Source organism: Paramisgurnus dabryanus, chromosome 5, assembly GCF_030506205.2.
Source record: "Paramisgurnus dabryanus chromosome 5, PD_genome_1.1, whole genome shotgun sequence".
Classification (NCBI taxonomy): Eukaryota; Metazoa; Chordata; class Actinopteri; order Cypriniformes; family Cobitidae; genus Paramisgurnus; species Paramisgurnus dabryanus.
Genome location: NC_133341.1, coordinates 48,426,437 through 48,440,268, shown reverse-complemented (window position 1 = coordinate 48,440,268; position 13,832 = coordinate 48,426,437). Strand labels below are relative to the sequence as shown.

At 37.2% G+C, this 13,832-nt stretch overlaps 1 protein-coding gene across 1 annotated transcript; it reads left to right on the top strand.

Moving 5' to 3' along the window:
- The first annotated feature begins 12,343 nt into the window (after positions 1 to 12,343).
- pmchl (pro-melanin-concentrating hormone, like) lies at positions 12,344 to 12,908 on the top strand. Its single transcript, XM_065284692.2, has one exon. The coding sequence runs from the start codon at positions 12,397 to 12,399 to the stop codon at positions 12,769 to 12,771; it is 375 nt and encodes a 124-aa protein (XP_065140764.1). The 5' UTR covers positions 12,344 to 12,396; the 3' UTR covers positions 12,772 to 12,908.
- Positions 12,909 to 13,832: the final 924 nt, after the last annotated feature.

Below are 13,832 nucleotides of genomic sequence, written 5' to 3'. Positions count from 1 at the left end.
GTTCAACCTCAAGAGGGCAGCACTCAGACGTTTTTACACCATATATTGTAGTATTGAAACACTTTATATCCAAATGTCAAAAAACTTACTAAAATCAATGAACAGCACTAATAAAGCATCATTCTTACAGATCATTAACTAAAAAAAATTGGTTTGGGGTTTAGTTACTCTTTAAGCTTCAATAACGATCTTCAGAAACCTATGTGTGACGTCACGGACACTACGTTCATCCTTTTCTACAGTCTATGATCTTATCTAGCAAAACGATAGTAATTTTGACAAGAAAAATACAAAATAAGCACTTTTTAACCACAACTTCTTGTCTTGTTTACGCCAGCGCAACCTTGCGTATTTGCGTAAACACATAGAAAGGTCACTCATGCTTCACATATGTGAGCGCACATTTGTGGACCATTTTAAACAATAAACTGACATAAATTAGTATCAGTAATTAGTATCATTCCACATACAACAACGTCGGAACGGTCCTCTTTCTCCACACTGGGGCGGTAGTTACGCATACATCATGGGTGACTTTTCGATGTGCTACAGATGTGTGAGGTTGCGCTGGCGCGTCACATGGCTAGTGCAAGACCAGAAGTTGTGGTTTAAAAGTACTTTTTTTTTCTTGCCGAAAATGACAATTGTTTTGTTAAATAAGACTCTTATGCCTTTGGGATCGTTTAGAGCCATTTGAAGCTTCGTTGAAACTGCAATTTTAAACTGCATTGAAACTGTAAGCTGTTGAGGTCCAAAAAAGTCTATTAAATTGAGAAAAATTCTGAAATGTTTTCCTCAAAAAACTTTCTTCTCAACTGAACAAAGAAAGACATCAACGTTTTGGATGACACGGGGGGGGGGGGGGGGTAATGATCATGATTTCTTTGAACTGCAGGGATTGTGGCCCACTGGTCCGTGTGTGTGTTCACGACTTGCATTGCTTGTGTTCACTGCTTGTAGGATGGGTTAAATGAAGTGGTCACATTTCGAGTATGGGTTACCATTCTGGACAAAACATTCACACTAGGCCTATATTACACATGCCAGGCCAGTGCATGGTGATGTATACCCTGTAAATAAACAAAGAAATACACCTGTGCAAATATGCATTCTTTTATAGTGTGATAAATACAAACAATCAAGATGATGAAACCTCACACTAGGCCTATATTACGCATGCCAGGCCAGTAAATGGTGATGTATACCCTGTTAAGAAACAAATAAATACACCTGTGCAAATACCCTACTGAAAAATCCAGCTAAGACCAGCATAAATTGGTGAGCTGGTTTTAGCTGGTCTCCCAGCTTGGTTTTAGCTGGTATTTCTGGTGTGGAAAGCTGGTCCAGCTGTGTTTTGGTCATTTTTTAAGCTGGTCTAACTGTGTTTTGGTCCCTTTTTTGCCAGACCGGCAAAGCTCAACCAGCTTAATTGCCAGTCTGGGAGGACCATCTTAGACCAGCTACTGCCACCTTAAACCAGTTAAAACCAGCTACCAGCTTATGCTGGTCTTTGCTGGATTTTTTAGTAGGGTAGGCATTCTTTTACAGATTGATAAATACAAACAATCAAGATGACGAAAAGACCTGTCTTCAAAAGATTGCGTTTTCAGGCTCCCAAATCACTATTTTTGTGTAAATGAACAGCCAAACCCTATAAAAACTTTACAGTTTACAGTTGAAATCATCATGTAAACAGATTGATGATTATGATGATGAAGTTATTAAAAGCCTTTTTTTCAATATGATATTAACCTTAAAAATATTTTCTTTTAACATAACACAATAATTGCTTTTGTTGCTTTCATATAATACTTTTGATGTTCCCTATACCCTATCAATCGCCCAGTCATATGGAAGAAACTTAGTACCACAATTTTAACCCCTTCCAGGTCTAATAAAGTTCAAATTTGCTTTGTATTCATCACCAAATACCCTACCGCATTTTACAAGCCATGTTTTCAAAGTCTACCAAAACATCATTACCTGTGATCCAATCTGACTTCAAACTCAATCCACTCAAAAATGCAACAAGGCATTACTATTTTTCCAGGTTTAAAAATAGCATGTCCATTAGCAGAAGAGTGTGTTTAAGAAGACCTCCTTAAAATGCACTATTTCTAACACTCACTGCTCTAGGGTCTTAAAGCAACATTTCCCTGCCCAGAATTCACAGTGTGTCTTATGTGTGGTTCTCTATGCTGGAGGAATCTGGACAGAGATCAGATGTACTTAATCTTAATTATTTCTCCCATCGCTTCATGGATAGACAAGTCAGACACTTATTAAGTCTTATGCTCACCACCTAAAAAACTTAACTACGTCACATTTCTTTGACCTGTTTACTTTCTGACCTAAGGAAATCTGGAATGATCTACACTTGTACACATGCACTCACACATATATGATTATTACAGAAGCTGTTTTCTTTAAGCTTTTTCAATGAGAATTTTTTTTTTTTGAAACTTAAAAAGTGAATAACTAAACTAAATCAAATAAAATCCTTTTGGTGTTAATATTTATATTGAACACACCCATTGGTCACATAAAAGCAGCTTTATCTTAATGCAGCTTTATTAAATAATACATTCTTATGTTGTACAGTGAACAATAATAAAATAAACATGTTTGCTGGATAAATTACTTCAGAAATTGAATCTAGTATTGATTAAAAATTATATATTTTTTTAATATGTATTTAAAGTGCATATTAACATGTAATCAAATATAATTATTGTCTAAGGCTAGGGTTCAGAAATCTGAATTTATCCAACATCCATTCTTCACCCTCTGTTTTATAATATATCTTATTTTATTCAATTCTCTGGATTACTTTGATTCTTCTAGAGAAGTGGGATCTGAGGTCAAATCTGACGCAAATCAGGAAGAGGACACACAACTTGCTCCATTCACTCTTTGAGCTCTTCAGAATGCATAATTCAGTGGAAAATGAATAGAAATGTTGTTCAAATATTTTACTAACATGTGATAATTAATCATTATATCTCCAAATATGTGCACCATTGTACTAATAGCCCTGGCGGATTCTTTATATTTTATGTATTTAAACACAAATAAACCAAAGACGATGAGAATTAATGTTTTATGAGTAATGTTTTCTATTCATAATGAACGTTACAGATTCAATATTTTGCACTCCTGGCATAAATTAAGAAATAAATGTCACTGCAAACCAGTTTATCATAAACTATCAAATATCGAAGCTGGGGTCTTGAACCTTTCTTGTGATGCTGAATTTATCCAGATCAAGTAAGAGTGTGATTTTTTGACGAGTAATTCATTTTACAACAATATTCCGGCATCACCATTGATTCCTGCCGTTCAAGGGGTTGATTTTTTGAAGGCGGTGATGAAATTTTGTTTTGGTAAACACAGCAAACACTTGAAACGAAAACTATTGTTAATTTGTTTAGAAAAGTTAAGTAGTCTGGCGAGGTGGGGCCACGAGTTGACACATTCCAGGGATGGACCTGCTGCGTCTTCATTCATTGTTTCATCCATGGTTTCGTCTCTTATCCAAGGCCGTTCCCTTACGAAAATTAACCATGGTTTTACTACAGTTAAAACAAAAAAAACATGGTTACTGTAGTAAAACCATGGTAACCACAACCATGGTTTTCAAAAATCATATTTAAACCATGGTTAGTGTAGTAAAACCATGCTTTTGCTCATAGTAATCAATACACCAAAAAAACCATGGTTACTACACTTTTACCACAATAAAACCATGGTTAATTTTCGTAAGGGTTTCTCAATGTCAAGGATACTTCCTTTGCAGGACTAATCCTTACTAAGTCACTTCTTTCAGAGGCTAGGCGAGGCTCCTCTTTAGCATTCGGGGAACACGAAAATGGAACAGGCTAGCAAGTGCATGTCATTGCGTCATTATATCAGTAAAAATGTGTGCTTTCGGCGCTGCACGCATAGGATTGTTGGTGATTTAAAAGCACGAAGGATACACATATGCATCCTTTCCTGTATATAGGATATTTCTCAAATGAAGGACTCAGTCCTTGGTTGCAATTCCGAGATGTCGATGACGTAGCATCCTCGAAATTCTGGCTTCAGAGGATCCTTCCTTGACATTGAGAAACAGCCCAAATCTTTACAGTATAGTGTTATTTCTAGCACTGAATTTGGCGTATTAATATATGTTTTTGTTTTTTAACTGTGGTTTATTTAAAAAATTAGGGGATTGATGAGCTATAAATACATTTAGGACTAATGTATCCCCTATAGAGGACAGTTTATCAGTATAATCTTTTGATGTGAAATAATAACAAATAAATGAAAAATATCTAGGCTACTGTCATTAAAGCCCGGTATACACAAAGCCAATGGTTGGAGGTAGGGCAGGTTTTGAATTTTTGTATTATCCACACCCTGCGTCAAAGTCAGTCGCCTATTTTTGGTCAATTCACCATGTTGACTATGTGAAAAAAAATCAGATCATTCTATGCCGAACAATCCGTGCTCAAGAAGAATAAAGTAAGTAATAAGGCAAGCAAATGACGAAGTCAAAGAAGGAAAGCAAGGAACAGTTATCTCATTTTCCCATCTCTCATTCAAATGGGTATTTTATAACGATATGGCACATAAAACATTACGGATATCTTTGATGAGCGGGATTTGTGGGAAACTGGTAAGCGAGCGCTGCTTCATTTATGTTTTGAATCCAAGCTGTCAAAAGCTCTTCTGCTTACCTGTTTTGAGCAATGAACACCAACTACTGCCACCTGCTGGTATGGAGAGTAATCTCATCTCATGCAGGCGCGGAACGGACTACATCAGGGATGGGCAACTCCGGTCCTGGACGGCTGATGTCCTGCAGAGTTCAGCTTCAACTTGCCTCAGCACACCTGCCTAAAAGTTCCTAGTATGCCGAGTAAGACCTTAATTGGCTGCTTCAGGTGTGTTGAAGTGTGGTTGGAGCTAAACTCTGCAGGACACCGGCCCTCCAGGACCGAAGTTGCCCATCCCTGGACTAGATACTTGGCTGGCATCCGTTTGGTGTGTAGGGACCTGGACGCTGTCAGCATGTGGGCAACGTGAGACAAGCTCACAGTCGGCTTGGTTTGGTGTGTCCCTACCTTTACAGGCAAAACTGTACGTTTTTCTTTTATAAATGACCTATACCTTATAATCATGATTGGTGACACCAAAGAATCTCAGATTTGGAAAAAAAGAATATGTGATAGCAATAGGTCTAAAAATATATGCAGCTCCTGTGCAAGAAATGTTCTCACATTTTTGCTGATATAAAATGACGTTTCATTTAAAATATGTCGTTGTGCTCCATTTTTGATTTTAGAGTCTCCAGATTCCATCAATGTAGGTTACACAAACACATTGAGCAAACTGGAAAACCTGAAACCTGGAAAAGTATTTTACTACTGTAAGGCCTACCGTCACTAAACCGGTTGTGGTACGTTCTCTGGCAGAAAATTGAACAATGCTTCACATTTAAAACAGAAATCTACCTTTTAAATAGTTTTTAATGCAGTCTTTGTAATTGTATCAATAAATGTGTCCCCTAAACCAACGACTACTATCAGATAAACATATGATCTCGCTTCACCCTTGTTTATTGTGTGTTCAGATATGATTAGAATGTGAATACAACCTGAAAGTTCCAGAATGGGATGGTCTCAGGAAGATAATTCAATTTTTGCAGGTTAATAAGCTGTTCATGATGATAAGAAGGTGATTCTATTATTTACCTAGCTGGAATAACACTTCAGCACGGACAACGGTGTGGCCTGCTTCTCCGTGTTGTTTTAACAAAGTCCTGCCGCCGTGGGCCGAGCAGAGGCTCAGGTTATGTGAGAGGCACTGTCTGCTCTCCAAGTGAAGCTAAGTTGCCTTTCCACGGGCCTCTAAGCCGGGGCCTCGTGTTTTGTTTGGCAGAAGCTGGTATAGTCAGCTGCTGTGCACATTTCAGAGTCTGACCTCGAAGGCTCCTTTATCTAATTGGGATAGGTGAGGTGCGGCAAATGTTACGGGGCAATTCTTTAGCACACAAACACCTTGTACTGCAGTCTGCAAGTGGTGCCAAGGACTGTGGAGTCTATAGAATCTGTGCATCCTTTCTAATAAGTAAAAAAAAATGTACAAAAGCTGTCTTTGGAATGGTACCATTTAAAAAGACCCAAAATATGTATACATTTCGTACCAATTTAAGGTACTATTGAGGTGTCATTTCAAGATCATTTGCAATTTGTAAGCCATACTCACGTTTTCTATCTGTAAGTTCGTTCTATGGCGTTCGATCGTTTACATGTACTGTACACGCTTTTGATAAATGATCATAAGATCAAAGTTAGGATGGTCTCTACGCAGCATTTTATAAATGAAGCCCCTGCATTGTTAATGCAACAACTGGCAACTTCCTTGTACCGAGAGGCTTTGCTTAAAATCTCTTATGAAATCTGTAACCATTGTAATCTGATTTTTGGACAAGTACACATCATTTCGGATTCCAGTGCCCTGAATCCAGTTATGCGCAACTGAGGCTCAAAAACCTCTGCATGGTTAAAATTCTTCAACTGTTCCATCCTCAATTTATAGTAGTAGAAACAGCTCTGTTATGAGCATATGGCCTGCAGCTGTCCTCAGACAACCAAAGATCAACACACTAACACCTGTGCAGGGCGCACACCCAAGCTTTACACTCTTTTTAAAAATACTGAGATCTGTTGTGACAACAGTAGCCATAACATACCTTGATACACAAGGGTCAGTACCTGTGCTTACCCATAACCAACAAATACATAAGACAAACTAGCTTTTTAAACTACTCTCACATTTTCTGACGAAAATTTAGGGGGGTTGTGAGTGGGTCTATATTGTTACTTGTTTTGTGAGGTTGCTAGGATGTTGCTATGTGGTTGCCAGGGTCCCAACAAAAAGTTATTGTATGTTATCATCTACAATGTGATATATATTCGTATGGCTATAATGCATATAATGTAATACTCATTTGTTGGTTTATTTTCCCAATATACGCAACACAAGTTCTACTGGGATGCTATTCGATGCTTCATTTAAAATAAGCTCCAAACACAGAATAATACAGTGTTTGCAGCCAGTGCAGACCTTATCTTCTGAGACATTTTTTTTTTCAATTTTCTTCCAGTAAATTAAAGTTATATCATAGTGCCATTGTTTTATTTCTTTGTGTATTGATGCAAGAGGTCTGTCATCTTTATCCGGTTCCATATTCACAATGATTTTTAAGACTGATTGTTGTTCCACAGTGAAAAGAACATTTGTCATGTTTATCTATTTTCTGCATCCTTTATCTGTTTTACTGAATAACAGTTTCATTTCACCTACATGTATTAAGAAGTCTGTTTATCACAAAGCCACATAAATCATTAAAGAACCACAATATTATAAATGAGATGTATTTGATGTAACCTCGATAGGGACGAAAGTCCAAAATCTCTATCGGTTGACACATTTCTACCGGTTCATTGCCCACCCGTACGATACCATTTCAAAAAGTACACTTTTGCATCTAAAGAGTTCATGTCAGTACCAAAGAGTGCATATTAGTACTTCAGAGATACATATTGGTAATGTATACATGTGCTTAAACTTTTGAATCAATTCTACTATGACTTCATCACACAACCATACACAGAAACTAAGACAGAAGAAATGTTGCAACAAGGATTCCTTTATCGATATTTCAAAAAGCAGAGGGAGGCAACATTCAGAGGCAGCTATCCAGTATTAAATCCACCTGACTTGTTCCTGAATGCATAACTTTCACCAGATGATCTTGTTTGCACAATACCAAAAATAGTCCAAGAATGCCATTTCCATTTTACATGTTTGGATTTAAATAAGGTATTCCTGTCCAAGATTATGTAATTGCAGTATTTAAAACCATTCCAAAAGTAATTCTTGATTCTCAATTGCATTTGTTTCCCAATCTACAAGCGAGTTTAGATGCACAACCCACTAAGTGCGTTTGACATGTTTTCTTGTAAATGAGCATTTTTTATCAGGCTCTTATGTTGAGTAATTTCACTTTAATGGCAATGAAAAGGTTATTAGTCAGTAATTAAAATGCCTTATTTTCACAAATACTTTAGTCACTTTAGTCATTTCATTGGTATTTAACAAATTTGACTGTCTTTTGCTGCCAAGCTCAATTTTTTGCAAAAACATCAATTTAAAAAATACACTTCTTTGTACAAGTAAACAATTGGGTAAATCACTAAAGATGCAACTAGAAACATTGTAAATGATGAAAACCAGAATGTAAAAATGAAGAAACTGAACCACACATAAGGGGGTGCTGGGATCCATGTGGCTGTCACATTCAGGTTATTTTCAGGTCTCACAAGGGACTAAAGTTTGAATGTGACACACGGTGGTTTCACATGCCGTCTTTTATTTAATTAATCTTCTGTGCACTTAGAGGACTTTTTATGTAATGTATTCTGCCAAAAAGCATAATTTCTGATTGGCCTTAGGTGGTAATTAAGAGCATTTGAAGCAAAGGTACTTGATAAACATATGATATGCGCTGAGAGCCTTCACTGTTTAATTTTTGACAGAGGTGCCTTTTAGCGGCTTTTGCATCTGAGCCTCTCACATATAAATTTTATAGAATGTTCTCAAACATTTATTGTTTGTTCCTGTAGTCTTTGATATGAGTAATTCTCTTTAAAATGTAGATGTACATGTAGTCTTTCATCTTGAGACTGAAAGTAGATTATCTTGTCCTAATAGGTTGCTCTTTAACTTCCAATTACTTCTGACATTTCTGCTTTCACAGGAAATTGTACTGTAGCCTTTGATAAGAGAGAACAAATAAGCCAGTCAAATTGCCAGAAGAGGTTCTAGCCTACTGTCTTATCAAGACCAAAGCAGAGTTCAACCAACATATAAAGTGATTATCTAACTGAAAGCATCTTCAAGAATATTGTAAGGGTTCTGAATATAAATTATAAATCTTATACATTTTTTGGAAATTTAGCGTTTCTTTTGGAAATCAGGGTCCCAGAATCTGGAGTAGGAGAGGAGAGGCACACAATCCACGTTGTGGACAAAAGGAGCCCCAACTAAGTATTGAGTGCTGTACATGCTCATACTTTTCATGCTCATACTTTTCAGTTGGCCAAGATTTCTACAAATCTTTTCTTTGTATTGGTCTTAAGTAATATTCGAATTATCTGAGATACTGAATTTGGGATTTTCCTTATTTGTTAGATATAAGCATCATAATTAAAAGAAATAAACATTTGTGTGTAATTAATAAATATAATATACGAGTTTCACTTCTTAAATGGAATTTGTGAAATAAATCAATTTTTGATGATATTCTAATTATATAACTAGTTTTAACAAACATGCCTTACTAAAAACATTACTGTGCATTTTGAGGCAAAATAAAGGGCACTGATTATTTTAAGATGTGTCAGTGCAAGTTCTTCTTTTTAGTTTGGACAGCTCTTACATTTATTTTATTCTAAGACTAAATGTATGTTTACAGCTATAATGTAAACAAAGTTTTTCTTCCAAAGCGTTTTGAATATAAATGCTTTCAAAATAGATTTATTTTTAACATATATTTCAAAATATACAAAAAAATGTCCAAAAAATATATTGGTGAAAAACACATTTTTGTAACATATTTCAAATGATATTTTAGCAAATGTTTTTGTGGCAATTATTTTGTTATTTTTAAATATATTTAAAATTGTAAAAATATTATATTAATTTTTTTCTGCCGTATGGGTTTCTCCATGTAGTGGACTTTAGTTGGACCTCAACAGTTTATAGTTTCCATGCAGTATTTAATTGCAGTTTTAATGCAGCTTCAAAAGGGTCAAAGCCAACCGAAGCATAAGGGTAGGGATCGTAGTTTTCGCCAAAAAAAAGTACTTTTAAACACAAGTTCCTGTCTTGCACTATTAGCAAGTTCCTCCTTGCGTATTACGCAATCACATTGAAAGGCCACGTGTTACATATCAAAACGCACACATGTGCAGTGTTGTTTTCGTCAACGATGACGATAACGAAATGATTTCGTTGACGCACCTATTTTTTATGACGCTAACGCGACGATGACTAGCTAAAAATGTCTCTAAGGTGACGAAAACATGACGAGACGCTTTCGAGTTTTCGTTGACGAGACGAGACGGAACGAAAATGAATGTAAGTCTGACGTTTACAATGCATGTCATTTCTGCATATTTAGCGTGAAATCTGTCTGTTTTTAGCTAAAAAGTATCCGCAATGCTGCCGTTTCCTCTCCTTGTTTTGGGTCAACACAGTCACGCCCACCACCCGGCTGCCGCCATGCTGCGCACGCGCACCAGATTTCAAACAACAACACCAAACCTGCGGCTGTGGCGAGTTCGAAGGACGTTGCGGAGGCGCCAATAAACGGAAACGATGAGATGATTAATGGACATACTTTCAGTATAATCCATCAGACAGAAAAACGGAATGCATATTGGGAGACGACGGTAAATGTGGCCACAAATAGGGCAAGAATGGGAAGAATACCACCAACCTCAAGCGGCACCTGAAGGCTCATCACGCTAATATTTTTTTGTAAAGGTAACTAACCAGTCACGCTGTTAACAATCATATACATTTTACTCGACATTCGGCTTGTGACACATTTCATGGTAAGCTTAAGGTTTTACATGTATCTACTTGTCAAACCTAAGCCCATTTCCTATACTTTTTGTGGTGTATTTAAATAAGGCAAGGCACGCGTTTCTCAAATTTATAAGTGAGGTCTCAGCGTAACACACAAACTCAACATGAGGGTATATCAGGCTCAACTTTTTTGTTATGACATGCGCAGAAGGCACATCAACTAAAACAATGGCAAGACCTCAGGGAGAACCTTAATGCACATTTTAATAGTATTAAATACACCACACTTTTTAACCTAAATTAATTTGTTAAAAAATACTTTTTTACTAAAATTGACTTAAACTTGACTAAAACCTTTTTGCGTTTTCGTCGACTAAAACTTGACTAAAACCTTTTTGTGTTTTCGTCGACTAAAACGTGACTAAAACTAACAATTTCATAAGTGACTAAAATGTGACTAAAACTAAAAGCATTTTCGTCCAAAAGACTAAGACTAAAACGAAAACTAAAAGGGCTGCCAAAAACAACACTGCACATGTGGACCATTTTAAACAATAAACTCACACAAAAACATTATTGCGTATAATTCCACGTCGAGACGGTCCTCTTTCTCCACACTTGTAAACACTAGAGCCATAGTTTTGCATATGTCATGCTGGCGCTTCACATGGCTATTGCAAGATGATAAGTTGTGGTTTAAAAGTACATATTAAATAAGACCCTTATGCCTTGGTTGGGATCATTTAGTGCCCTTTGAAGCTGCAAATATATTCATTTTAGCAACAAAGAAATTTACATGCACGTTTGGGTAACGCCAGATGGTTACTCTAGTTTGCCTTCTCAGAGTTGCTTGGGGCAGTAGTTGTAATCTATGCACTCAAAGGCTACCACTGGAAGCCTTTGGCATAAGCCTTTAAAGGCCATATAGTTTAAGACTCTTGCCCTCTTTGTTCAACATTTTTCCTCTGGCTATTTGAGAAATATTGGAATACTGGTCATATATCTCAAGTCAATGCAATATTTGAGGGTGGAAACTAAATTGTTCAAGAGTATCACATCACATTGATAACCATTGTGTGATGTTTTCCCAGAAACTCAACTTCAACTAAAGGGTTTTAATGAGTTTATACAGAATATTATGATGTTTTCTTTATCAAGTAGAATTTACCAGCGGTAGCAGCATTCAGCTTTAGGTCTACATGGTGCCTCATAGAAACTGAAGCACCTGCAACATTGTCATGTTTTGCAAAGAGAATAATACAATCTCCTGCTGAATGTTGATCTTCATTTTGAACTGCTGGGGATTGAGCCTCTTGATGACTTATAATTTAATGAGAAAAGTGAAACAGCTACTAACCACTTGAAATTTTCAACAGGACTTTAATCCTTACATATTGTTTCAAAATGTGAAGATTCTGGAATTACATCTTCTCTTAAGATGCCCACTTAAGGAAACCCTGCGGTTTACACGTCGAACACAACATATGTGGCAGGAAATCTTAATCAACTTTCGACCAAACAAAACACTTGAGCTCTGCTAGTGGTCTCATCAGTGTCTCTGTGACTTTTTTGGCTTGTTTTTTGTTATTTGTCATATGTCCTTGACCTCATGACGACGGTGGATCTAAGGCAACGTGGCACATTCCATAACCATATATAAGGGAACTAATAGGCAACCATCATCAAACCAGCTCGCAAGACAAGACAAGGGACAGCAGCTGAACCTCGACTGCAAAAGCTCTACAATCGAGAATGAAGATCTCCTTCGCAACCATCCTTATAACTATTGCACTTTTGTCCGAGTGCCACTTAACATCCGTGGCGATTCCCATGACCAAAGCTGACGAGATGGATCCAGACCAGCAAAGCTTGAGCGAGAGCTTGGAGGAGAACGATCTGAGGTCCGGACCAGGCAGCTCCAAGATCATTGTGGTGGCTGACTCCAATCTTCTGAGAACCCTAAAGTCTCTGGACAGAGGAGTTCCTCGTCTCGGCCTCCTTGAGAACATGCTTAGCACAGAGCGCAGAGACGTTGGTTCCGACTTGAGCCAAGGCATCGCCATCATTAGAAGGGACACCATGAGATGCATGGTGGGCCGAGTGTATCGGCCATGTTGGGAGGTTTGAGTTTCCTGGGATGCTGAGGAGAAGAAAGAAAGCTGCTGACATCAACCGATTTACCTTCTTGTGCTTAGAGAGAATACAAATGTTCATGCCTTTTATTTGAACTGTATGTCTTGCAAATAAACGCTGAAAAGATTACTCTACAAGGCCTTGTCTCTTCTCCTCTGTTCTGATGTAACGTATTTTTCTGTCCTTCATTCATGTCATAAATATTTCATCCGGGAGTGTCATTTTTAGCATTTGTAAGAGGTTCAAGTAGTGCTATAAAAGCACATTATAATAAGGGGTAAGCATGTTTTGAAATTTTTTTAATATTTTGCATTACTTAATGGTGAAGCACATAATTTTTTATGTTAAAATACCTTCTTTTATCCTAGTCACCTAGTAATATAGGGAGACAACTGTAAGGAAGGAATTTGAAGGTTGACTTTATAAACGTGTAAACACTGTGGTTCTGCGGCGTTATGAAAATATTTAAGCGGTCTGACATATCAACCTTTGGCTCGACCAATAGCATGAATTTGGGGTGGGACTAACCGTTTGGGTGAAATAACGCAGAATAAGGGACCCTCCTGAAAAGAACCTGAATTTCCAGACTGGTCTCCGTTTCTTATGCCGGTTGATGCTGATACTTGCCAAACAGCTGATGGCCAATGAACCAGCATGGACTTTTTGGTGAGGTGAATTTAGGTCTTGCTTATTCCTGGTAGGGAAGTACACCATCATTCCATATTGTAGACAATTCGTGTGGCACTGTAATGACCCACTAGCTATAATCATGAGATAATTTAATAAAGCTGCACTGACAGATCTGATGTCTCTATTAAAGATGATATTTAAAATAACAATAAACACAATTTCGCTGCTCTTTTCGCAACACATTTAAAGAAAATGAATTCTTGTCTGTGGCTGTCTGAGACATTTTGTCATTTCCAGGAAATGATTATTCTTTTTGGCAGCGTTTGTTCAGCCTTCCCTGTTATGCTGTGCTCCTGGCTAACCGCTTTATCCTTATGGCTTTGATTAGTGCCACTCTCTTCTGCATCCAATTACTTTTGTCCCGC

Coding starts and splice junctions, on each gene's coding strand:
- pmchl (XM_065284692.2), top strand. CDS start 12,397: ATGAAGATCTCCTTCGCAACCATCCTTATAACTATTGCACTTTTGTCC.